The sequence below is a fragment of the Hirundo rustica genome, chromosome 13 (genome assembly GCF_015227805.2).
Source record: "Hirundo rustica isolate bHirRus1 chromosome 13, bHirRus1.pri.v3, whole genome shotgun sequence".
Lineage (NCBI taxonomy): Eukaryota > Metazoa > Chordata > Aves > Passeriformes > Hirundinidae > Hirundo > Hirundo rustica.
The window spans coordinates 582,611-610,502 of record NC_053462.1 but is presented as its reverse complement, the minus strand read 5'-3'; the positions used below and the strand labels follow the sequence as shown (position 1 = coordinate 610,502).

Here is a 27,892-nt window from a genome sequence, read left to right as displayed (position 1 = left end):
ATGATTTTATGGCTGAACTTCAAACAAATCCTCTTTTTAGCGTCCTTTCCCATGAACAATAAGATTTTGCAGGATCAAGTTGGGATCCTGTGCTCGTATTCCCCTTCTCAAATTCCACATTTCTAATCTACAAAATAGGAATGGTCCAAAGACAGTTATTCTAAAGGCTTTGGTCAAGTTTGATTTCCATTCAAAGCCCCAGATTCTTGCCAGATCCCAGCTGTTATGTTTACCACTCTGGGCTCAGATCCCACAGCAATTGTACATGCCTTTAATTACTCCTTGGGAATAGCATATCCTTTTTATATGGTCAAGCACCCAGCACATGATCTTGTGAGATGAGACACAAGCAGGAAAAAAAACCTCAACAGCATAATTGGAAATCAGGCCCATGATCTCAGTTCACTGCTAAATCAGGCATCTCTAATGTCAATATTAATTTCAGAACAATTCCGTTACAAGATTTGTATTAATTAAACTTCCCCTAGCAGATTGGCACGAGCTTCTGGTAAGATAAGGATCCTGTATAGCAGCTGGCTGGAAAACTCTTCAGCGTTGTTAGATTACCAGGCTCATTTATGCACCATTTTAAGGACTCTTGCCCACTATCTGTGCCAGAAGACTGCTCTTTGCCTACAATAACATCTGTTTTTCCTGCACTTTATTTGCTGTTTCCAAAGCTCTGGCTGCCTGGGCAGCTTGAAAGGGGGCAGCACAGCGAAGCTAATGGGAGCTCAGTGCGCAGAGCCGCGCTCAGGGTCCTGCCGCCTGCTGGTTGCAGGCATTTCACGCATCGGAGGAGCCGAGCCCTCCCTGCTCCCGCTGCTCCCACAGTCCTGGAGCGAAGCTCGTCCTCAATAGCCCCCGGCCACGAGCAGTAATTTCTAACATCATGGAGAGCCTGAACACTCTCCTTCTAACTGCTGCTGTTTGCTTTCTCTGTCAAGGTGAGTGATCTTTGATTTGTTATTTTTTGATGGTGAAGGGAGGCTTGAAAAGGGGAGCAGGAGATGGTTTTGGTGCAAATTATTTTTAAGAAGTGCAGAAGCACTCTCCAACCTAAGGAGCAAATGTACAGAATTGTGGTATAGCTCTTTCTGTTACATAGCTTGTTGTTCACTCTGTGTGTGTGTGTGTGTGTGTGTGTGTGTGTGTGTGTGTGTTAAGTTTATCCTTGCAAAGTAGTTAGGTAGTCCTGATTAAAGATGCCAAACAGGACAATAAAGCCATTTTAACATGAAGGAAAAGCACCTAACACATAAAAGTGTGGTTTCACATATTGCAGAGAAGACAAGAAAGTGACAACATTAAAGAGCTTTAAGTGCGTGCTGCAAACAGCACGTCTTCTGTCTGCAGATATGGAAAGCACAAAATACTTAAACAGAAACCACATCAATGCACTTCTCTAGAAACAGTGGATGCTAGATTTAATTAGAGTGCTGACATGTAAAAAGGCTGGCAGTTTGGGATTGACTATAATAGTTGTTAAGACCTAGATTTAAAATTATTTACCTATGAGATTGGGAGGTATTTATTCCAGGAAATCTCAGTCTAAGAGATAGAAGATATCCAGAAATAATATGGGCAAGCCTGCAGTTAAAAAGTGTTCATTTTTTAGTTAGCAAGTTAGCTTGAATGATTTCACTAATCTGAAAACACAATTGCACTCCAAGTGAACAAGAGAAAGCACAGGGAGTAAAAATTAACCAAACAAATCCCCCAAACAAACAAAAGACCTTTTAGCTGAGTAGTTTCACACGAGGGGAACCCTTATCTGAGGGAGAGAGGTGAGGACTCTCAGATTCGAGAGTAACACCTGCTTTGTGTAGTCTGTTACCTGCAGATACTTCAGCCTCCCCCCTTTCTCTACTAAAAAACAACTGGCAGAAAAGAAACATGCCCTTCCTTGCAAATATTAGTATTTCATATGTATCCATATTTCTGTTCCAAAGGAACTGTAGAATATGTTCAACAGACTTCAGCTTGTGCCTTTGACAAATTTGCATAGTGCTATCCTTTAATGACAAACTGACCTTTTCTGGTGTTTCTGTTAGAATTCATGAGGATGTGCTGTCCAGAAGAGAGTTTAAGAGATAGCCCTCTAAAAATAAAAAGCCACTGGCTTCTACTAGTGTCAGGACGGTTATTGCCTAGATAGTTTGATAGTAAAATGGCAGTGTAAAATACAGGCTCTCACACCTCATCTTAAAACAGGTGATGTACCTTGTTGTTTAAGAATTTCAGTTTGCAGTTTTTTGCTGGCCACAGGGTACGATGAACTGCACTTACAAGTGGCAAAAGGACTACAAGAATCTACTATAAATAAAACCTACTTAGAACAATAAAGGGGTAATCAGCATATTTCTTTGAGTGTGCTGAAAAGTCTTTGAAAGTAACAGTTAAGCACTTTGGTGGTGTTTTGGGGTTTTTGGTTTTTTTTTTTAATATTTTAAGAAGCAGGCTGTTATCCTCACTGTAATCATGCAATCATGACTCAGACTAGAAAGCAGACTTCTCATTTCCTGGGACTACTCCTACTGCGAGGCGTTCTGACCCCTTACCAGCGGCCTGGTCTGTTGGCCTACATTTCCCCTTTCCTCTGTTCCACAGCCCCGTGGCCTTGCCAGTTTCGGGGGCCTGGGACCGTGAGGCCAAAGGGCTTTTGCACCCTCAGTTCTTCAGTAATTCCCCGAAACGAATTTTTTAACTAATTCGCAGACTTGCGTTAGAAAACCTCTGTTGGTAGCGTTACCCTTCCCTGCTCTCCTCCTCGCAGCCCAAGCGAATGCCCCTCACGCAGGCTGCTCCCCGAGAGGCGGGCCCGGGGCTCGGTGGGCCCGGAACTCTGCGGGCCCGGGGCTCGGTGGGCCCAGGGCTCTGCGGGCCCGAAGCTCTGCGGGCCCGGGGCTCGGCGGGGCCGGAGCTCGGCGGGCCCACGGCTCTGCGGGGCCGGAGCTCGGCGGGGCCGGACCTCTGCGGGCCCGGGGCTCGGCGGGGCCGGGGCTCGGCGGGCCCGGGGCTCGGCGGGGCCGGAGCTCGGCGGGGCCGGGGCTCGGCGGGGCCGGAGCTCGGCGGGGCCGGGGCTCGGCGGGCCGGGGCTCGGCGGGCCCGGGGCTCGGCGGGGCCGGAGCTCGGCGGGGCCGGGGCTCGGCGGGGCCGGGGCTCGGCGGGGCCGGGGCTCTGCGGGGCCGGGGCTCTGCGGGGCCGGGGCTCTGCGGGGCCGCTGCGCAGTCAGGGCGGTAGTGGGGCGGCTCTGCCCCGCACGGGGCTGCCCCGCCGCTCACCCCCCGCTCGCCGCTCACCCCGTGCCCTCCGCAGGCTGCGGCGGCTCCGAGGCCGAGCACCGGCTCTACGCGGCCCTCTTCGAGAGCTACAACCAGTTCGTACGCCCCGTCAAGAACGTCTCGGACCCTGTTATCATTCAGTTCGAAGTGTCCATGTCGCAGCTGGTGAAGGTGGTGAGTACTGCCCCGCCGGACACCGCAGCAGGGCCGGCGCTTCTCCCGACACACCTCTCTTTTCCAGGACGAGGTCAACCAGATAATGGAAACCAACTTGTGGCTGAAGCACGTAAGTAGCGCTCGGTGACAGCCCGGACGACACCGGCTCACATCCCCTCCGGCGCGGAACTGTTCCGCGCTCCGCCCAGAGAGGCGTCTGCGGGCTCCGGGAGCACCGGGCTTGCGGGGCCGGCGCCAGGCTCGGGTCACTCGGGGCACAGAAGTCTCCCTGGACAGGATGCCGGGAGAGGATCCCTGGACAGGATCTCGGGAGAGCATCCCTGGACAGGATGCCGGGAGAGCATCCCTGGACAGGATCTCGGGAGAGCAGCCCTGGACAGGATGCCGGGAGAGCAGCCCTGGACAGGATGCCCGGAGAGCAGCCCTGGACAGGATGCCGGGAGAGCAGCCCTGGACAGGATGCCGGGAGAGCAGCCCTGGACAGGATGCCCGGAGAGCCGCCCCAGCTCCCCGCTCCCCGCTCCGCGCCGGCGGCGCTGCCCGAGCCCTTCCCCGGGGCGCTGCTGCCCCCCAGCGGCCGCCGCGCCGCCCGGGAGGCGGGCACGGAACGGGAGCGGGGCAGGGACGGGGAGGGAAGGGACGGGAGCCGAGCAGAGGAGGGCTGCTACACTTAGTGCAGTCGCTAAATACGAGATTTTTGCTCTGGAGACTTCCAGACGCGCTGCCTTAGCAGACAGCAACGCAAGGGAAGCACCTCGGCACGGAGGTCCCGAACAGCGCCACTTGGTGCTGGTGGTTAGCTCCCGTAAAGCGACAACAAACCAAAAATGTGTATTTCATGTTTAAAAGGCTTTTTTAAAAATGCAGTTACTCGCTGTTGCTGTCAGCTTAGTAACCAACTTAGTTTCCCACCTCCAGCTTGATATTGGAGTTCGTTAAAACGGGGTTTAACAAGCGCTAGTGACAAGGGCTGTTACCTGAGCCGTAACACGCTGGAGCACTCTCTGGCCCAAGGTGCCTCGAGTGATGCTCACAGCTTGCACCACAGCCTCCAGGAACTTGTTTCCACTGTCCCACAGATACCTGTTTTTTCGAGATCAAAGTTATCACAGTCCTACACTTTCTGAAAAAAGTGTCTCACTCCTTTTTTCAGCTTGTTCCAGCTACTGAGTAGGCATTCCTGGGGCAGAGTCACATATGTTTAAGTCATATGTGGATATGAACAACAAGGTCTAGATATCTAGGCCCACCTACAACCTGCATATGAACAAACACCACACATACATGTTTGTTAAAGAAGCATCTAAACACTGTAGTATCCAACATAAATCAACCTAGGAAGTGATACGACAGCACTTGGTTCAGATCTAGTCCAGTGAATTTCAGTTTCTTCACAAACCTAACATGGATTCATTTCTGCCATAATTAGATCTGGAATGACTACAAGCTTCGGTGGAATCCAGCAGACTATGGAGGTGCTGAATTCATCCGAGTTCCATCTGGCCAGATCTGGAAGCCAGATATTGTCTTATATAACAAGTAAGGCGCTTGCATATTTAACTTCTTACTTCAGGGAGAGAGGGGTGATGTTACCAGTTCTAAAAAAAAAAAAAAAAAAAAAAATCAGCAGCACGTTCACAGAATGCACTGAAAAGCTGCTTTTCAACACAGCTGTGTCCTGCATCCCCCCCATTGCTGTTCTCCCCTTCATGCCAGCTATGTCAGCATCACTGGGCAGGATCCAGCTCTAACCTGGAGCTGCAAGTGAACAGGCCAGAGTGAACTTGGCTTTTCCCCTTCACAAGCCCCTGTGAGTCACAACTTTAACTGGAAGAAATGCAGATTCTAGCTTTTTAACAGTCAAATTCACAATTTAACACCTTTGACAAATAAAAGCCACAGATAAAGTTTACTTTAGATGTCAATTTCTCAGACTGTAAAGAGCCAAACCATAACTGAATGGATCTGTAGGAAGGCAATTCTTAATGAAATTGACTCAACTACACAGATCCAAAACTCAGGTCTATGGATCAACAGTGATGACACTCCTTTTCTAACTGGGGCCTTAAAAATTCAAATTACCCTTTAATTTTACTTTTTCATATCCTCAGGATCATGTAAGTTACCAAAGTGGAACTGAACCTCTTACCAAATACACTCCTTATGCAAAGATACACCCCAGTCCTAATCCTTCCTTCCATAGTTACTACCTGCACTGTCCATGGAAATAGCAGTAATATTCTTATCATCCCTTGAGTTCTGATGTGCTTGATCAATCTAGAAGAGAATAGAATGAAATAATTCTGTTGGAATGGGCCCACAAGACTCATCTAGTCAGCCTGCCATTTGCAATCTGTTATTTGCCATTTTGAATATTGATTGCACTAAGCCATGCTATTAATAAGGGAGAATATTTGCTTTCAGCTCCTCCCTGGTGAGTTTATAGAGCTATTTGGTTCAGTTTAACTGTGCAAATTTATGATGGTCACTGACTCAGTCTTGCGTGAGCAATTCAGCTCCAAGTAAACAAATAATGGCTGACTTTTCCAAGACAGATTAGAGTTAATATATACAATCTGAACGTATGAAACTACCTGGAGCAGATAATTCTAATTTTTGTTATTTTTACTTGCCTTACAGCGCAGTTGGAGATTTCCAGGTTGATGACAAGACAAAGGCCCTTTTAAAATACACGGGTGATGTGACCTGGATACCTCCAGCTATATTTAAAAGTTCATGTAAAATAGATGTAACCTACTTCCCATTTGATTACCAGAACTGCACCATGAAGTTTGGTTCCTGGTCTTATGACAAAGCCAAAATTGACTTAGTTTTAATTGGCTCTACAATGAACCTGAAAGATTACTGGGAGAGCGGAGAATGGGCTATAATTAAAGCTCCTGGGTATAAACATGACATCAAATACAACTGTTGTGAAGAGATATATCCAGACATCACATATTCTCTTTACATTAGGCGTTTACCTTTATTTTACACTATCAATATGATTATTCCCTGTCTGCTGATTTCTTTTCTGACTGTATTAGTTTTCTATCTGCCCTCAGACTGTGGTGAGAAGGTGACACTCTGCATATCAGTGCTTCTCTCTTTAACAGTGTTCCTTCTTGTTATCACAGAAACCATACCTTCCACTTCCCTGGTAATTCCTCTTATTGGGGAATACCTCCTTTTCACCATGATATTTGTAACTCTCTCAATTGTCATTACAGTATTTGTACTAAATGTGCACTACAGAACACCCAAGACACACACAATGCCCGTGTGGGTGAGAACCATTTTCTTGAACTTACTCCCCCGGATCATGTTCATGACAAGACCTGCCAGTGATGAAGAGAATAATCAGAAGCCAAAACCATTATTCACTTCTGAGTTTTCAAACTTAAATTGCATCAATGGTTCTGAAACCAAATGCTGCAAAGATGGCTTTGTTTGTCAAGATACGGCGTGCAGCTGCTGTCAGTATCAGCATACAAAGATCTCGGATTTCAGTAGCAATCTCACTAGAAGTTCAAGCTCTGAGTCTGTAGATCCTATGTATTCATTTTCAGTTCTGTCTCCAGAAATGAGAGATGCTATTGAAAGTGTGAAATACATTGCAGAAAATATGAAAATGCAGAATGAAGCAAAAGAGGTAAGAACCTATTTTACTGTTACTCAAACTGCAGATACCTTTTGCTATTAGAGTGTTTGGTAAGAAAAAGATCTCAAACAGACAAAAAAGATAAAAGAGAGCATTATTTTATGCAAGTAAATTACACAAGCTGTATTACAAATATGTGCAATTTTGAACTTATATAAATGAGGAGCAGCTCTGCCGCAGTGATCTCTTTATTGACAATATATATGCTGAGTGAGACACGTTAAGGTAATCACTGCTAGGGGAACAGACCGAAGCACCCATCTCCTGAGAGTTGAAGTTATGATTTTCCAAGTTATAATCTTAATAGTGGAATTTGCTGACCCTATGGCCTTTAGAAAGTTACATTCTCCCTCCCACAGCTTATCATCAACAACAGAAATGTAAGAGTGAATGTCCCTCACAGTGATGATGGTGCTCATTGTTGCTGCTGCAAAGTGCTGTAGCTAAATGAGGCAACTACTGCAAGACAGGGAGGAGCATCTTTCATAAAGGTGCATCTTAATACAGTAAAGGAGAAAAAAATGAAAAGGTTTTATTCTACCGTATTCCTCAAACATACTATGAGCAGTAGCCAGACCATCACAATTTTTAAATCCCCAAACTATGGCACTTCATTTTAACTTCACTTTGTTTATACTGAAATCAGAACTCTGTTTAGATTGAGTTGGTACAGAAAATACAGGATTGCTTTGGGTTTTTAAGTTTCCCTTAACAAACAAGTTCCAAGCTAAAAAAACCCCCCAAATTTCAAAAACAACAAATGCATTATTCATTTCTTATCATTCTCGAAGAAGAACAAAAAATTTGAATTGTAATCTCAATAGTAACTAATATGATTACCGAGTTACTATTAATATATAACATATAGAATACTTCATTGTCATTTGCTATAAAATTCACTGTACAGAAAAGAAAATTAGAAAAATCAGGTGTTTTTTCAAACTTAGTTCCCTTTTTACATGGAAAGTACAGAGATGAATTCTACATCATGCATAAAAAGAGTCAAATTTTGGTACTACATAATAAAGCACCAAATAATTATATACCACTTAATCTTTGATTTTGACATACTACCTAATGACCAGTAGGAGCAGACTTTTTCAGTAACGTTTTCTGGACAAACCTGTTCATCTAAGAATTTAAAGCTTTACACTTTCATTTTTGGAATAGAGAAGTTGTGTCTCCTCAAGTCCAGTATCTTGGTGAACAAACTTTTGGATTTGGAGCAGCAGCTTTTGGCTTTGCTCCAAAGAGCATTTTCAGATAAAGCTTCTTCAAGATTAATTCATTTGTCAGTGAAAACAGATGTGGAAGTTGTGTATTTATAAGGATATCTACATGCAGGAAAAAACATGCTTCTTATATGAAATACTATTATTGCTAATGCAACTTATTCACCTAATAAACATGCCAACTGGCTATTCTTTTTTTCTTTTCAGATTCAAGATGATTGGAAATATGTTGCCATGGTAATTGATCGTATTTTTCTATGGGTTTTCATCCTGGTATGTATTCTAGGAACAGCAGGATTGTTTTTACAACCTCTCATGGCTGGAGATGAAATGTAAAGATTAAATAAAATGTTGTGAAATCAAATAAAACTGCAACCAACTCTGCATCCCCCTCCAAGCACCTCATGTCTCTTCCATGTGTAGTAGAACAAGGATCTCTCTTGGATTCAACTTCACTTGACCAAGGCAGCTTTGTTCAAAATGTGGAAAAAAAATTATTTGGAATCTTTATGACAGCTAATCTCAAAGTAATACGAGCTATGCTTTACAGCTACTTCCTGCAATAAATGGAGATGGAGGCAGTACATTAAACTTTATAGGAATGATTTAAGAAGGGGTTAGTAAAGAAATTTTAAATTACATGAATATTTGGAAAGTCAAGATGAGTTGAATGCTTTGGGCTACTGGGTTTGTTTCATAGCCTGGTGCCAAGCCTCCTTGGCACCTGGAAGGAGTTGATAGTGAGTTCCATGAATACCCTCAGCAGGATGGAATGGTGGGAAGCACAAGGACCAAGCGACTGGAATGCAGACATTGCCAACTGCTGTACAAACCGACCCACAAAGTGGCAAGAAAGGACTGAGGAGAGGTTTATTACAGAAGGAAAACAAATAGGTAAATAACAGAGGATGGTAAAAAAGCAGCCATAAAGTAAACTCTGTGTATCCCCAGACTGCAATGTATGTGAAGGCTGTCAGGAAAAAAACCTGCTCAAACCCAATGATGTTTAGAATTGTGTACAAGTAAAACACACAAAACACAGTCTGCAAGTAATGCAAAGGATCATAATACTCTGACAGGATAGTTTGGATACAGAAGCATCCTGCTGTAGTTAAGTGTTTTACGCCAAGGGAAGGCAGGTAGACAAAAAAAATCCTGTAAAGTGTGCTAGAATTGTTGCTTAGGCATATATGTATTCTCTTTTTTAAAAAAATCAGTAACTGCGGATTATTTAAGAGCATGAATAAAGAATGCAACAAAAACACTGTAATCAGATCATATTTTGTAAAAATACGAAATGTTCTCTCTGTACCAAATGGAAAACTTTACTGAAATGCAGTGTGTATCAAGTAATATAACACTTATGAAAATAAATAGAATCAAACTGTTGAAAATTGTGCCTTTTTTTTTATTTATTTTGAGCGAGTGACAGAAATCTATATAAGGTAGCATTGCCTAGAGTTCAATACAGTTCAATACAGTTCAAGTTACAGAAGTAAAAGCCCATGCTTCTGAGTATATTAACATTACTTTGTTTCAGACACACCTGATGAGCAGAAGACACCAAGGATTCCAGTGTCAGCTATGTTATCCGAGTCTATCATGATCAGACTAGAAGTCACTAAAAGAAGATCATGCATTTGCAAAAACTGTGAGTTACTACAATAGAGTATGACTCCACTGGGCAATATGCTGCCCATCATGATATAACTGGGCAGCCTGGAGACATCATTTAACAAGGGGAAAAAGATGAAATGGAGAGTTTAAAAAATATATATATATCTAATCTACAGTAGTACTCACTTTGCTTTCTCTGCAGGCAAGAGAAAATTTCAGTAATTCAAACCAATGGAAGACTTTAAAAAGAAATGTTGTTTGAAGAGGAAACAAGCTATCTGAAGTATTTCTGCAACTTGCACACAGAGAAAGTCATTGATGCATTCTTTAACCTCAGTAATAGTGAGAAGTTGAAGCTCTTATATTAATGAATTAAATCAGATCTTTTCAAATTAAACTTAAAGTTATGATGGGGATAGAGGAAACATGGATGTCCAATGTCAGATGTAATTGTGTAACTGAAGAAGAGTGACTCCCTAACTGCTATTAAAAAAAAAAAAAAAAAAAAAAAAAAAAAAAAGAAAAAAAAGGCCTGCCTGATATCATTCCCCTATCTGTGAGTCCTTAAAAGCTCAAAAAACAAACCCAAGAATCTGCTGCAGATTAAAACATTTTGAAATAAATATTCAATTATATAAAAGTTATGTCGTAAGTAATCACTATTATAATCACTATTATAATCAGTGCAGGGCTATTCAAAAGGAGTTCTGGGAGGGGGTGTGGGAGAAATATATATCTGTTGCTCAAATTTATAATCACTATAAAAATTTTAAATTATTGGAGATAGCAGAGTTTACATTAAAACTTCTCACCTGAACATGTTATTATTCATGTAGTAGTTTAACCAACAAAAGCTTCCTAAGATTTGCTCCAGCCTGGCACTCCTGTATTAGGCCTACAGGATGCAATTATATTATGAGCAACACTGAAAAAACTTTAGTGTAGGAAAACACCCAACTATTTTAGAGTATTTTCCTGAAACAAAGCTCTTAAGAAAGGAAGAAATGTGGCAGTGGAATCAATGTAAGGCATATATTTTAATGGAATAACTGAAAAATTGCAAGTTCGTTTTCAATGACCTTAGGAAAAAGGAAATATCGAAATCTCTAAGTCCTTGCTGCTTAGAGTTACATACAGTTTTGTAAGTGAAAGAACTAATTCAAGGTGGCTCTCTGAAGTTCAGTTTTGCAAATGCGAAAATCATTAATCATCTCCATTTGGTTCCACAGCATAATAATTTGTAATCCATTTCCTTCAGAAAGATGCTGCACAAATTCCTTCTGCCTGTGCTTAAAATGTTAATTCTGAGAAACCCCCAAAGCCAGGAAATAATGAACATGTCTGCAAACTCACACATTGTATCAAATTCTTCATCAAGAGTAAACAAATCTGAATATTCCAGCCCCTTGGAATACTTAAGCACCTTGGGAACTTAGTTAACTGCCTTTGCCTTCCTTTCCAAAGCTGATGGAGACACAATATACACATATGCTTTAGGCATTTTAAGGCTTATTAAATGCTCATGTTGGTATCACAGAATTAACAAGCTTTAAAATTTAGCAGCAAATTCCACCGAAAATTTATAAAGGCCAAACATGGCCAAATTGCTGTTCTTAGTTGTATATTATATATAGAGGAACTTTAACTTGTATTTTTATTATTATTTTAAATTACTCTGGCAAAATTTAAGACTTCTACAACACACTGAAGAGAATTGATAAAAATTCTCCTTTGTATACTAAATTAAAATAAGCAACTCTACTATGTAACTTCAAATACTTAATATTCAGTATTTAAATAGTAATTTAATAATTGGACTACAGTGATCTTCATCAAAAAATTTAAATCCTTCTATATCACAGTAGGTGTCAGTGTATGCTTTTTTGATAAATCATCATGTCATGGCTTGAGAAGGTTCTTTTAATTCTGACTTGGCTTAGCAGTAACTCAGTAGACTGGCAATAAGCAAATTGATTTCCATGTGTCCTGGGAATGCCATGCTTTAAGAAAAACCTAATTTTCTTATTTTGGATTTTTTTTTTCACTCTATCAGAAACACCCCTACAAAGAACATACACGGAAACAGAGCTACTGCAAAACTTAGAGCCAGATCAGCAGGACAGGGTTCCAAAGATGCTTTATGCATTTGTACTGCCTATATGGGTAGGTACTATTATACTTGCCCATTTATGAATAACAGGAATAAATAACACAAGTGATCCAATTATTGAAACCAGAAGAAAAGCCCATAAGAACATTCGATCAAGCACCTGAGCAATGTACTTCCAGTCTTCAACAACCTAAAACACAAAGAGCACAAGAGCTGGTCAGTGTGTGCAAGAACAGCTAAAAACACAGTACCAAACCCTGAAATCCCTAGTTATTTCAAAGTACACTTTCTTCAACTACGTCCATATGAGAACCCTCTTGAACAATATTTTATAATTACACTGTGAGTTGGAATAGAAACAATGTTCTGTGAAGATTGATAAGGTATGTAGATTTTGATGCAGAAACTGACCCTGAGAAGCACCAAACATCCTCATTTATAGAGAGACAAGACTGGTCTGTCGTTTTCCAACATACTGCAGGATTCATGGCACATGACACCACAACGTGGAATTCTCAAGCAAGAGTTGGAAGCAAAAGTTGTAAAAAAACTCCAAACAACCAAAACCACCAACCCACAACAGAAAACTAACCAGAAAACCAAAACCAAATCTCCCAAATAGTAATAATATATATATTTTAATTGTTAGTACAAAGCAGCTGTTGTGTTACATACAATTGCTGAAAGCTGCACAGTTACTGCTGCACAGAATTATGCATTGGGGAGAATACTCACACTAGTTTCTAGACTACTTTCCTTTTTGATAAAATTATTCGTGTCTATACACAGTTTTGCAAGTATTGCAAATAGAATTGTGCAAGCAAATTGAACCCTGTCAAACAATGGTCTTGGATTTGAACTGGAGCTATCCACATTTCCCAAGCCTAATGCTTCCTAAGATGTAAGGCTACAATAGCACTAGCTGTCTTGTGTTTATTAACAACTTTTGCAATTAAAGCTTGCAATCTCTGGAGCCCAGTAATAATAAAATAAATGAATCCCCAGTCAGCTGTATATTAATTTCCAAGGTTTATAGTAACAACAACATTACACTTGAAAAATAAAATATTTACTTCTTGTCGCTCGCAGTCAACTCTTAATTTACAGGAAATTATGTATTTAACAGTGAACTATTCTATTTCTGTTGTTCACAGAACACAGGGTTATTAGATGCTGCTTTAGCAGTACAGAAGATACATTTATTAAAAATCTAGGCCACATCCCTTGTGACAATGTCAGAATCAAGTCCTGAGAAGGCACATTAGAGGATATACTCCCAGTCTTGTATGGGAGAATACACTCTCAGCAACCAGAGCCCTCAGAAGACAGCAATTCCCATACAGACTGAAAGAACCTCAGGCTTTGCCATCAGAAACAGACAGTACACCACAAACTTCCATATTTCTACAAACTTCACTGGACTGAAAAAAAGCCTCTGACATATTTTGATAAAACTTAGGGACAAATAATAGTAATGGTAGAAGACAACACTTAGGAAGTCATTGAATCCATATTTCATCTGAGCACAAAATGACCAACATATGGCTATAGCCTGTATTTAAACTAATGTCAGTTAGAGCACTGAAATAGTTTTTATTTGGAATTGAAAGCTGCCAGATAAGTCCTGGCAGTATTTATTCAGAAAATACAAGGCAAATGCATTTTTCACAATATCCTTCAGGTACAGCATTAAAGTGAAAAGGAGCTCCTTCTCCTGTCATCTCAACAGTGCCGTAGGGAACAGTTACAGTACATGCTCTTACCACAGACAATTGTCTCACAATGACAAGACCTTCTAGAAGAAAACAGAAGACTTTTAAAGACCCCAAATACTGTACTGTATCAGCCAAATATTCTCAGTATTGTACCATATTTGCACTTTTTTCCAGTGGAAACAACTACACAGCTTTCAGCGGAGTAGGAAAGCTGGAAATCTGTAGCGCATCTTTAATACCCAACTGCACAGTAAAGTACTTGGTTTTCTAATTTCCACTTGTACAAAATCAGCGTAGCAGGAATAACACACCCACCTCGCGAACTTCATTCTCCTTCATAACGTGTCTGGTGATATAGCGGATGGAATCCAGAGCTGCTTCCAAGGTGTTCCTGGATGATTCTGATCCGTTCATGTTTGCTGTTTCCTCCTTCTGAGCAAAGTACCTATCAACGTGGCTTCTCATGCAAAGCAGCTTGGGCAACTTGTGCAGAAATATCTTGCGAACCCAGGGTGCCATGGCATTGTGTGTGGACGAGGAGCGGTGGTGGATATTGATGGCAAAGACCGTGATCACAATGGACAAGGTCACGAATATCATAGTGAACACCAAGTACTCTCCTATGAGTGGGATAACTTTAGAAGATGATGGAATAATTTCTTCAATGACAAGAAGGAAAACAGTCAAAGATACCAGTACTGAAGTGCAGAGTGAAATTTTTTCACCTTCATTTGAAGGAAGATAGAAGACAAGGACCGTTAGAAATGAAAGCCCAATACAAGGAATAATGAGAAACAAAGTATAAAAAAGTGGCAAACGTCTAATTATAAACGAATAGGTAACAAAAGGATACCAGCAGCATCCATCAGTCCTGTTTCCTTTGCTCCCTGTTGCAGTCACTATTTCCCATTCTCCATTATCAAAAAAATCTCTTTTGTCAACATCATAATCTTCAAGAATTAGATCAACCTGTGAGCCATCATAAGTCCAGGAACCAAATTTCATTGAGCAATTTTGAAGGTCAAAGGGGAAGAATGTTACATCAATAGTACAAGAACTTTTGTAGTTTGCTGGTGGAGTCCAAGCAATGGTGCCATCATATTTCACCACAGTTTTTGTAGATGTTCCCTCAAAACGTCCATCTGCACTGAAAGAAGAGAGATAAATGCACGTCATTACAATGGGGTGTGGGGGTGTATTTAAAGAAGAAATTATGCTTTGTTATTGTCATTTCTGCTCTCCATGCCTTGATAGCTAAAATTTTGTATTGTCTTTATAGTCAATTTTTTCCTCAAATCTGAATCTCACATAGGGAAACAGCTTTAGATGATTGAAGAATATTTTCAAGTCCTGAAAAGATCTGTGCAATTTTCTATGGTCCTAATGACTTATGAATGGATTATAAAATCCTGATCATTAACAGCATGACCCAGCTCTGGTGTTTTTATTAGTAAGACAGAATTAGTACTTTTAAATTTGGCCAAATCATAATCATTGAAGAAAAAGAGTCACAAAACAGATAAAATAATATTTGTGTCCAAAATTGAATTTACAATCACTGCAACAGCCTTTTATCCTGACTCAACAAGTCAGGAAATGTAAAAGCACTGTATGTCCACCTGAGTTGTGCAGAAGGGTTAATTCAAAAGTTATTGTTTCTAAGATCTGTTAATTTTCAAAAGAAAAAAACCAAAACCAACCCAACCAACCCCCTACAGTTAAATGTACCTGACTTTAATTCCATGTCTGAATCTGACCTACAACAGCATAAATTAGTTGCTTCCTTCCCATCACTCTACACTATTTATACCCAGCACTGTGCAAGACATTTCTTTCTAATTAAGAAAAAAAGTTTACACAACAAAATAACCTTTTCAAAGTGACTAGAAATTCCATTCAGAAGTAAAGAAAAACATTTGAGCATTTAACATGGCAAGTCCATTTGCATTCAGAAGCAAGTTCTTCCACAGGTTCTTAGCCCACTAAATGTACACATTATGTCTATCCAATGAACCTCCTAGAAGCAGTTTGGTCAGTGCAGTGATAAAGTAAATGCATTTTATATGAAATTATTCAAATCTTACTTGTCATACAACACAATATCTGGAATCCAAATAGAATCTGATGGGACACGGATAGATGTTATTCCAGCATAGTCTTCAGGATTCCACCTTAATTTTACATCTATCCATTCCTGTGGATATGTGAGAGGTAAACAAATCATTATTATTGGGCAGTGGATTTAAGCAGGGTGATAACAGATGAAAATAGATAACAAGGCAATTAACAATCAAAGTGGTTTCTAAAATTTGCATAAAACAATTAATTTGCTGAATAGGCATGTAGTTACATCACTCAGTATTTTTTTTCTGCTATAAGAACATTTGATAATGTTTCTGTATGAAACTTAAGATATGATGTTCCTTTTTCAGAGCATGTATTTAAAAGTAAGAGCTATTATAATGTAATTTAACTGTATAAATTAAATTTGAAAAAAGCTTGTTCTGGATAATACAAATGACTGGAAGCTAATCAGAAGCAATTTAGACATTTTCATTATACAAAATACCCATCATGCTCCAACTCTTAAAACTGGTTCAGTTTCAAGAAGATCTGCAGAAACTATTAAAGAGGGCACAAAGAATCATCAAGCCATACGGCCATCTCATATTTGCTGACTAGTCTCAAAAGTTTTCCTAAAAATAAAAACTTGGCCTAAAATTACAGTTACTGGAAAAGAAGGGAATGAGAAGCAAAAGAAAAAAAAAATCAAATAAACAAACAGAAAGGAATTAGCCCAAATAAAAATAATTCCATAAGTAAGTATACCCAGCATGTGCAAAGATTCTTCCCAGTTAAATCAAGAATGATTTACGAGCAGCATTTCCCAAATAAATAGTGGCAATTACATCTAGCACTGGACTCTTACAATTACAAAGTTTGAGGCATTTTCCTGCCCAAACCCAAATATTCTTAAGAGAAAAATGCATTTCCTTCTAGCAAGCATATTTAACTCTGAAACTGGAATTCTTCAGTAATCAGTTCTTCAGTGTATCCGATAATTTCAAATATCCCACAGGAAAAAGATCTCAAAACTATTACACAGAATACATCAACCATACTTTTCTTAAAGCTTTTGAATGAAAACTTTTGTACTGAAGCAGCAATTTATGGTTGGATATATACATCTTGGTATACTAAATGGCCATGCAATGCCATATCAGATTTCTTTTAATTTGGTGAATTTTTATTTACCTTGTTGTTATGGTTTTTTAAGAGGTTCGTCACAATCCTTTAAAGCTTTTCCAGGGATATTCTATGAAGATACTATGTGAAATAAAATTTCATGCAAGACCCAAGTTTTTTGAATATACAATTAACTAGACAATTTCTCCCAAGTTTTGATTTGCAGTTATGAAGCTTCAGAATTTTTCATCAATATTTAACACCTACCTGTTTTAACCATACATTTGTTGTCATCAATTGATTTTTCTCATCCTGTAAAATAAAGCATATATCACAGAAAATAATCTAGTCATGGGAAATAGCTGTTTTAGTTCACAGAGGTCTGTAACTTAAAATAGAAAACACACTGCTGAAAGCAGTGATTAGCATTCCAATTACTAAGTATGTTTATATGAGAACATTATATATCCACGTACACGGCATTTTTATTAGACAGATAATCATTTAGGATGCTTAATCTATTGTGTTTAACAGGCACAATTATTTCACAATAAATTATGCTCCTTTTAAAGTTAGTGGAAAGAAACTACAATTTATTTACTGCACATACCACATCTACTAGCTGAGAGATTGCAAGGCCAAACTTGATTTTTATTGTGTCATTCAAGCGTTCCACTGGACGAACCCATCTCTGATAGTCTTCAAATAAATGCTTAAACAAACGATCTTCACTTTTAGCAATGAAAGAAGGTTCAGACACAGCTATATTTAAAAAAAAAAAAAATTATACATATTAACATTGATTCAAATGAGCAGTGTAGATCTGCATTCTTGTGTGTGGTTACAGCTTCTTTTTTATGCACAGTTCAATTTCTCATCTCATCCCCTTGTCTGTGGAATCATGCCCAAGGTCCTGGAAGCAGAATTTTATGAAGTTACCTGGTTTTATTAGCATCCTCATACCATTATCACACTTCTAAAACTGATGACTCAAGAACATTAAGATAATCTCAGTAGGCAAAAAGCTCTTGTATCATTTACCCAATGCCATGCAACTATGGAAGTCCTCTAAAACTGAAAGCTGATCTACAAGGGACTGAAGTTCTGTCAACCTAGATCCACATTACACATGTGTAGTACATTGCATAACATACAATCCAGTTTGAAACCTCAGTCTTTTCATGTTTAGTGCATTTCTTCTAATGTTTGGCCACATTTACCATGTAAAAATTTTGCTGCAGTTGTAGAGCACTTTCCCTCACACTGTTTTGTAACTTAGACACATATGCCAAACTACTTACCAATATGTCTCTACCCATTCCAATGTTACACTGGAATGCACCTTTCTAGTGCTTTTTCATAGCTCTCAAGGGGTCATTTTGGGCAAAGAAGATGGAAAGAAAAGAGAGGCAAAAAGGGAAGATCAGAGTCTAGCTAAATAACTTGAGTAAGAACAGCTTTCAGAGGTGGTGTGAAATACCTGAAGATGGCCGCTGCACAAACTACACACGTCATCTTGCATGGAAGGGTCTCATCTCCAGACATGGATGACCACCAGAAAACACTGACATATGTTCGAGATAAAGATTTTTATTACTTACCAGTGAAGTTTAAAAGGAAACTAGTGCCAAAAAAAGACCTAGCAACTATTATCATCAGTTTAAGGGACAGCATAAACAAAAGAAAGGAGCTCACCACCATCTCTTTTTAATGCAGACTTAAAATATTATGCTATTACATAAATCTATGGCATGACCTTTCCAGAAATCATGTGCTCACTAACAGCATCCATCTAAAAAAAGACATATGAGAAGCAGAAAATCACCAGAGAATGTCATAAACAGATTAAAACCAGAGACAGTCATCCATACATGGAAAGATTTAAAAGATTAACATTGCTTCCTTTGGAGAGGAGGTGAATTTAGTCAACATAACAGCAGTAGATCAACTAGGAATGATACAAGCAGAAAAAACATGGGTGGTATTTAATCTTTCTCATAAAAGAATCTAAAGGAAACAATGTATCAATTAAAGGCAGCATAAATAATGTCTACTTGCAGTTCATTACCACCAATATTCAGTACAGCAATTCATAGATACTGAAGAGGACTAGGACTTTAGAGTTGCCTGGGATGACTACACGGGATGTCAGGTAGTGTCACACCTGCATAGGGTATCGGTTCTCATTCCCACAAAACTTGCAAAAGCTACCTCAGAGTTTGCCCAGCACTTCCATGACTTGGCATTTGTGGCAGAGGCTTGGCTAACACCACTTAAGGCATTAATTTGAATTGACCTAACTCAGTCCCACGTGACTGCAGCCACTTCAGCCTAGACAAATTAAGATGGGCAGCCTAAGTTTTAAGTTCCCTTCCATTCATCAAAGTGTGACAGCAGTGGATTCCTGTGCTGCAAAAGACTTCATGTACAGGTCCCTAGGACAAAACACCCAAAGCACTGCAGAGCACAGCAAGGGCAGTTCCCTGCCTTTGGTACTGCAGGTGTGGGGCAGTCCAGTAGAAATACGGTTATTTTACACACTAACCAGATTTCTCTGAAGTGCCATAGTAGCAGCAAAAGCAGAATGTAGCTTGAGAAATAGGATCAGCAAGTGGGAGCAGCAGGACCCCTTTTTCCTACAAGCCTTACCCTACAGCAACATGTTGCTGAACAGTTCTTGCTATGGGCCAAATCAACATTTGAGGTTTAAGACAGGTCACCCTTCTGTTTAAAAATACAAATCTTTTTGCTTAGAGTGCATTTCATTTGCTCACAAACCTACTGTTCTTTGCAATATATTATTTATACACGTTCTACAATTTGATACATCTCCATTTCAAGACTGTAGACTTGTGGGATGTGCAAAGAACTGATGGGCAACTTACACTTTACCACTGAGATAGCTCAGGTGGATATAGGACATCAGAATTGCTGCCAAAAAGGATCCAGCATCAGAATGTTGTGCATGTACAAGTTATCTTGTGAAAACAAGTGCCAAAAAAATATTTAACTGGTTCAGTATATCCTCATTAGCTAAGGACTTTTTTCTTATTTGTAGCTATTCACAGATGTGCCAAGCCCTACATTTTACAGGCATCCAAAAGAATGCTTCCTTAATTTCTCTATTTCTATATCCCTATTTCCTGAATTATGAATGGTTTTGTGTATATTTCAGCCGAATATTTCATAAATACTTGATTTTTATATTACCATTAATTACATTTCCCTCCTCCAGTTACAACTCTCAATTGAATTTTTCATACAATTTAAGACTAACTATGCAGCTGGATATTATTTCTCCATTAATTGACCTTGAAGCAGTGCAGAGGCAAAGTTGCACTTTCACCATTTCTGTGTTCCTGTAAGATGACCTCCTGTGCAACGATATAGAATCTTCAGGTTACATGCTATTTCCAGATTAAGTTTTTACAACACAGCATCTCCTCTGCCATGCTAGAAGGGAACTTGTTCCCCTACTGCTTTTATATATTTACAGATTATTTTCCAAATATCTTATACTCAGACCTATAGTATACTCACTGATCTATAACAATGACCATTATTTACCAACCATATAGTTCAATTATTCATTTTTTTTTCCTGATCACAGATGTATCCACATTTTTCAATATTTCTAGTTTATTCTGTTTATTAATATGCTGGGGCAAACTGGTCTAGAAAAGACATCTTAAACAAAGGACAGCTCCATGAGGAGGCTGAGAATGGTAACAGTATATTAAGACTTGGCAAAAACAAATCCTACCTTGTACATTTTATTTAATAGACCATTCAAATAATTTGTTCCACAGACTGTATATGTTTTATATATCTTTTCCATGTATCTATGATTTTAAGATTACAACAAAGGGCCGTGATTCTTAGTTACTCCTTGTATTAGCATAAATTTAAAAAAAAATTGTGAAGAGCTGGTGATAAGTGGAAAAAATGTAAAGAGGAGAAATCAGGTAAAACGGTTTTAGTGGCTTAAGGCAGCAGAAATCAGGTAAAACGGTTTTAGTGGCTTAAGGCAGCAGAGTAGCTATGCTGGTTGGAGAAAAAGCAAAAGAGGTTAAAACCTATGACTAGCAGGATTAGCACAAACAACTCAGAGTACAATCTCATACGAAATCAGATGGCAAGAGATTATGGCAACACTCAGCCCTGCCACTAGCTCAGTGATATAAATACTTAGAAGATCTGTAGCCTTTGGAGGGCAGTTCTAAGCTTGCATGTATTTGTATGTCTTCATTATTACTGAGGCCAGGTAACCTCTGCAGTTTAAATAAAAGGCAGTTCACTGCACTGTTCACTGGTAACTCTCAATGACAGTATTTACTTTATTATTTGCACCTTAAACTCTTCTCACTGCCCCTTCAGTATGAGTCCATATTAAGCAACAAACACAAACAAACAAACAAACAAACCTCCCACACCTAAATCACCTATGATGCTGGATGGCCTAAATTTCAATCCTGCACAAAGGAGGCAAATGTTTATGCACAAGGCAGACTAATGATTCATTTTTTTTTAAACTCTGAAGTAGCTGGAGAACACTTTTGACAAAAGGCTAAGTAAAAATCCTAATGAAACACTTGACCTTGAAAACATCGGATTTAAAAATTCAGTTCTACCATTTCCTCCATAAGTATTTAACAATTTTTTTTTTATTATTAAAGTACTTTGGAAGAACTATTTAGAAAATATGATGAAACACTACAAGCGCTTCAGATGCATGAATAGCATAATTGAAAGATGTACGTGTCTATTTATCTTGTTAACATTCTCAAGTCAAAATTTCTCATGGGCTGCTAATGGCTGAATTTTAAAATGTTGTAGATAAAAAACAAAAGATGGGTTTTACAAAAGAATCACAGTTTTGTAATTTACTGTACTATTACTGGGATTAAATTTCCTAGCATCTTAATATGATTTAACAACATTATTAGTTTCATAAGAATTACCAGTGAAATACTTCGTGTTACAGGCTTTATCCCAGATGTATTTTCATAAATCTTTGTTTTTAAATAGGAGAACATCACAGTCCATGTTTCTCTAAATAATAAGCTTTCTTTGAACTCTGTATTCCTCTGCCCTTCCTTAGATAAAGAATCTACGAGCCAGATTGACAGTGCAGGTGTAACACTGGTCATCACACATTAAACAATGGAGTTCAAAGCATTTTCTAATTTAAACAATGTAACTCAAAGCATTTTCTAATTGACAGAATTGAGAGTTAATGATTTCATGTTTTCTTTGTGTCACTAATGGGTGCAGTTTCAAAGGAGGCCCATGGGGAAAGGGTCACTTTTTAGAAGTGTAATGTTAAGAGGTATATTCAGAAGTAATATATATTTCTAATGCATGTTTTTAATCATATACCATTACAAAAAAAACCCCACTACTAAGGACAATAAACATTGCAAAATAGCCATACTTTGCAGTTAACATTATATTCTTTAACTCTGGGCTATTATAACACAAATTATTATCCACAAATCTAACTGCTACATACTACAAATAATAATTTGCTTAGAAATCTGGAAGGTGAATGAATATATACAGTACATCTGCCTTCAGTACTCTAGTAATGCTTATTAAGATGATCTCTGATCATTATTTCATTAGGTAAAAAAGACAGGTAAGATATTAAATTAAAGTTTTATTTTTATACTGATTCCTCTAACCCTTTGAAAAGGATCATGAGTCATTCTTCTTGCATGGTCTTTAATTTTTTGGCCTACTTTTCCTTCTATGCATTAGCAATTGCCCAGAATCCAATCACAGTCAAGCATTTAATTAACAGCAAGCATTTAGAAAGATCACAATCATCTTGACTAGGATGACTGTAAGTCAAAGCAGAAATACTAACACTATTCCACTTACTGAATAGGAGTCAGAAAAGCCAACTACTACATTCTAAACTTCCCTGAACTATCTTTTCCTCCCCTGGTTAAAAAATAAAGGCAAACCCCGTCACCACACCTGCATGGAAAAAGTGGCTTTAAAGTCACTGGGAGGATTTGTGTCTTCTCTCTTACCTAGCACATCAACCTCCAGCCAACCAGTAACAAAATAAAATTACATATACTGGACATGAAACTGAAGAATTTTGAACTGCAATACTACTTAGTACTTACCAATACGCACAAAGGTACAAGAGCTGCTCACAGAAAGCACGGAAGGTGTTTCTTTCACTCAACTCAAATTTAAAATGTTAAAGTTACAACTTGATAGCTGTAAAGGAGAATGAAACTATCCCCCAACAGCTTACCAATAAAGTATAATTATGGCACATATTTCTGAATACATTCACAAGTTTGGGTAATAACCATAACAGACTGCCATGTAGTTTGTAAGCTAACCCAAGAAATAGATGTGAACTGACAGTCTTTAGATTCAGAGCTAATTGGAGCTCAGACCGCTCCTTTCTGAACACCCGTGCTAGGGTAATTCACACCATGTGCCAAACAGCTGCCTCACCTCTCTAGTGACAGCGGTGACAGACACCTGCAGCTGTAACTGCAGGTCTGTGCTGTGCCACAGCACTTCCCCCCGAGCTCACTGACACACCAACGTGCTCCACTCAGCTCCCACGGACACAGCTGGCATCTTTCTCCCTGCCCAACAGCCAGGCCACAGGAAAAGGCTACCTCATGTCAGTCTGCCCTGGGGAAAAATCCTGTCACTCTGAAAGCAGAAGGACTTTCCTGTAACAGATCCAGGATTTTGCCATCTCTCTTTTAATCACTGCATCATTTTCACTGATTGCTGACCTGTCAGTAAAGACTGACAATGGACTGTGAAGTCAGCACCGAGGAATGCTGAAAGCAAGCAGCAAAAAGGCTCGATAGAAGTGTGGATAGCACAAGGAGCACAAGGAAGAACAAGTATACAGAAGTATACACTGATAAGTATAAATTTAGACACTATGTGTCATGGAATTAAACACAAATCTGACATGTATGTAAAAAAGATCTTATGGAAATAAGAAACAGGCCAGGGCTTCTCAGAGGCTGCCAGGGCAGCCCTGGGTGCTGCAGACATTGGACACCAATTACCTTCTGCCTCCGAGTGGCATTTTGCCCACTCAGCTCCATTCCAGTCTTGGATACACTGCAACACAGAACCCTACAGCTCACAGAAATCAGCTACATTGTTCAAAACCAGGTAAAGAGTAGGAGATTTCAAAACCTGTAATATCACACAAACCCCAGCTTTTACCATTCTAAAAAGCGGAAAACTATGTAAGTACTTCCTTCCACAGTTCCTTCTACAAATCAACACAGACATTTCTCCACTAATCAATGCTCACGTTCATCCCTCTAAGAATCTCTAAAGAAAGCACAAGAAACCCATACAAGCAGGAAAGTCTGCAGCTTCCTGTTGGGAGGGGAGAAGGATTTGTTCCGTTAAACTGAGTGGAAAATGCTTGGGCGCATGAACTGCCAAGGAAACACCATCACAGATCTGCAGCACAGCAGGGCTAGAGGTTGTTGTTAACCTCATCTCCATTTGGGTATTCGAGTCTCACCTGTTAGTTTAAAATTCAGAGCAAGAACAAAACCTGTACTTTGACTGTATATTAAATCAGCAAGTATTTTCTCCTGAAAATTCAGAGTTAGCCAAGATAAAATACTAGTTCACTACTAACTGGAGGGAATGCCAAATTAATTTGCAAGCACTCTTATACCAAATTTCATTTTATTTTAGGAAAAACAAGTTTTGAAAAGAAAACTTTAGCCTTACTATATTATGACCAGTTCTCAGTGAAGTCAAAATTGCTGGCTTGTGCCAAAAGGCAAATCTTGGCTTACCCTGACTGCAGCTAATTCCATGCAGTCATATAAATCATATAAGGCAACATAATGATTTTGCATCTTCTGTCATGAAGACAATGAAAAACACTACTTTTCCAACTGCTGAGACAAAGAATAATCTTTTAAATCACATTCAGCAATAACAGACTGAGCATCTGTAGGCTGAATTAAAACCTAGACATTGATACAATCAACTTTCCACAAACCTATTTACAACCACTTTTTCAATTTTCAGTGAATATAAAAAAGAAATCAAATTTATCCTTCATTAATTTTCTTTCTGCCTGTAATTATTGCAGTTATGGTTTCAAGACATTCTGCAAAACTCTTGGCAATGTACTTACAAATTATATAAGTGCAACATTTTGAAACAACTGTTTCTAAATATATCTGTGCAAGAGCAGTGATTTTGCTCCTTTAATCTTTGTGTAATTCTATAAACACTCCAGCTTCACATGCTATTTTACATCCTTCAACTCGGAAAGTTATATCCTGATTGAATTATGAGACTGCCTCTTTTGAAGTCAAAGTAAAGCACAACCAAACTAAAGAGAGTTCTGGTATAAATTTTTAAGAGGGTTGTTTTCATGTGCAGTCACATCCACATGCAAAATTACGGTTATTAAAATACATTCTGCAAGTTTACCTCTGTACCAGATGCAGAGCACACACCACAAACGTAAAACTGCACCTCCCCTCAAAAAGTGAGCAGAGCAAAAACTCAAAGCTATGGTAGCCGAGAGATCTTTAAAGCGTTACATATATACACATTTAGAAAGTGTATGTAATGCGATGAAATGTAAGGCAGTCAAGACTGAAAATGCACTTGAAAAGCTGCAGTTTAGCAAAGACATTTTCCCCCTCTTCTGTGAGGCGGCAGCCCTGGTGAGCCCGTTTGACAGCGGTCTCCGGAGGTCCCGCTGGTTTTCTGAGCGCCGACGCAGCCCAGCGATCCTCCCTCGGCAGCCGCCACCGGACCCGGCACCTGCCTTACCTTAACCTCGTCCGGGAAAAAGTTGACGGCGCGGAAAACGAAGCTGGTGCGCAGAGACGCCATCGCGGGCAGCGTTCCCCCCTCACGCAAATTCCCGCCTCGTTTCCCTCACGAACCGCTCCCGCCGCCCGCGCTCCCAGGCGGGGACAGCCGGGGCGGGCAGCGGCGCCCGCAGACCCCCGGCGGCCCCGCGACCCCCGGCGGCCGAGCTCTCTCCTCCCACACCCTCCCGGCTCCTCACCGGAGCGCCTTTCACCCTTCGCTCTTCTTCCCAGCGGCCCCGCCGATCCTCACCCCTCGGGGCCGCCCCGAGCCGCCTTACCCCCGTGCGAGGCTCCGGGCTGGCCGAGCAGCGGCGCGCAGAGCCAGGTGAGGAGGAGCAGGGACGGGGGGCGGCCGCAGCGCAGCCGCGCTCCGCGTCCGGCCATGGCTGGGGCACGGCCCCCGCTGCCTCCGAGCCCCGCGGCGCGGACGGGGCGCGGCAGCGGGAGCCGGGAGCCGCTGGGGCCGGGCAGGGCTGGCCCCGCCCCGCCGGGGCCGTGTGGGGCGCTGGGGGCGGGAGCCTCGGACGGCGCGGGCCCGGAGCCCACCGCGGGCCGGCCCTCGGGTGCGAGGAGCCGCTCCAGGCGCGGTGCGGGAGCCGGCGCCGCCGAAGGAGCTGCCGGCCGGTACCGCAGAGAGGAGGCGGCAGCGCTGCACCCGCAGGCTCGGCCCCCCGTGCCCGTCCCGCGGCCCGGGAGCGGCTCCTGCCGGGGCCGAGCAGGTGCGCGCCGCACGGGGCCGGGGCCGGGGCCGCCGTCCCGGCTGCTGCAGCGCCGGCGCTCGGTAACTCCGGCACATCCACCCGGGCAACGCCTGCGGCTCCAGCACCGTGCTTTTGGGAGGGTGCAAGTGTAAGTGACTTCTGGCGAAAAAAAACCCTTTTAATGTCCATTGCATTTGAAACACTAAGTAGGGGGGGTTTAAAAGTATCTAAATCGATTTTTAAAAGTTTCTAATTCAGAATATTTTGGAACTTTTAATCTAAAATAAATAAACTGATGCAAGCTAAAAAGACTTGGGATATTTCCACATCTTTAGGTATATTGTAGATATACTACACATATAATAAATACTCAAAGTACCAAACACCACATTTTTCTGTATCATATAAATAAAGTCTGTTACAAAAGACAACTTTCAATACACAAACTGTGAAATTCAATCAGTGATTTTTCCTAAATCATCCTAATGGAAATGTACAGTATGCACATTGCCACAAAAAAAAAAAAAAAAAAAAAAAAAAAAAAAAAATAGAGGCAGCTGGCATTAACGCATTTTTACATCTAAGACAGTATTTACTATTTTATAGAGAGAAAAGACTTGGAAAGAAGGGCTAAATGACTTTACAGTGTTAATCAGCTTCTACATTAAAAGTGATACATAACAGATTCCTAAGTAAAATGGTCCTTATTTAACTCAGATACTTTTAGCAACTTCATACTTTTCTAAAATGGGCACTACCCAAACAGCAATTTCATTAAGCATGTTGTCAATTGTCAAAATTCATTTATACCAATTGTTTAGTTTACAGAAACACTGCATCTCTGTGTGTAAACGGTGAATCTTTTCAATGACTGAAATAGAATTGTGGAGCATTTCAATCCCTTTCTTAATTTTTAAACTTGTGTTTTTCTGTATTATCTTTTCCTGCAGCCATATTTGGGCTATGCATGTCTGTGCAAGACATAATGTCGTCTGCACAAGCACACAAAACAGGCTGCTTACACAGGAGTTTCTTCCAGCACGCTTCTAGTGACAGGCTGTATTGCTTTGAATGCTCTGTGGTAAATATGGTCATTTTAAATATTGAGAATCCATTCGTATATGGCCAATCTTCCATGATCAAAATATTTGTGTAAAGGATGCAGCATGGCTCTTATTTTGAAATGCTTAGTGTATATGCAGTGGTCAACTCAAGATTTTATAGTAAATGAAAAATATATTTCAGCACAAAACACGGCACAACCCCCCCTTTTTTTTTTTTTTTTTTTTTTTTTTTTTTTTTTTTTTTTTTTGGTGACACTGTAGCTCTGATATTTTCTGAGTGCTTCAAGAAT

General features: G+C 40.2%; 2 protein-coding genes across 4 annotated transcripts; one reads left to right on the top strand and one right to left on the bottom strand.

The window, feature by feature from the left end:
- The first annotated feature begins 727 nt into the window (after positions 1–727).
- CHRNA3 (cholinergic receptor nicotinic alpha 3 subunit) lies at positions 728–9,742 on the top strand. The gene is made up of 6 exons (XM_040077304.2): positions 728–947; positions 3,319–3,458; positions 3,526–3,570; positions 4,891–5,000; positions 6,102–7,113; positions 8,562–9,742. The coding sequence occupies exons 1-6, from the start codon at positions 893–895 to the stop codon at positions 8,688–8,690; spliced, it is 1,491 nt and encodes a 496-aa protein (XP_039933238.1). The 5' UTR covers positions 728–892; the 3' UTR covers positions 8,691–9,742.
- CHRNA5 (cholinergic receptor nicotinic alpha 5 subunit) lies at positions 9,629–26,221 on the bottom strand. Of its 3 annotated transcripts, none has more exons than XM_040077305.1 (6): positions 26,116–26,221; positions 17,593–17,744; positions 17,250–17,294; positions 15,881–15,990; positions 14,112–14,943; positions 9,629–12,271 (listed from the first exon to the last, which is right to left on the bottom strand). In XM_040077305.1, exons 1-6 carry the CDS (start codon positions 26,219–26,221, stop codon positions 12,110–12,112), a joined length of 1,407 nt encoding a protein of 468 aa, XP_039933239.1. In that variant the 3' UTR covers positions 9,629–12,109. The 3 variants fall into 3 exon arrangements, with proteins under 3 accessions (XP_039933239.1, XP_039933240.1, XP_039933242.1); XM_040077306.2 differs by lacking the exon at positions 26,116–26,221 and adding an exon at positions 23,120–23,278; XM_040077308.1 differs by lacking the exon at positions 9,629–12,271 and having other exon boundaries at positions 14,335–14,455; positions 14,650–14,943.
- Between the last annotated feature and the right edge of the window lie 1,671 nt (positions 26,222–27,892).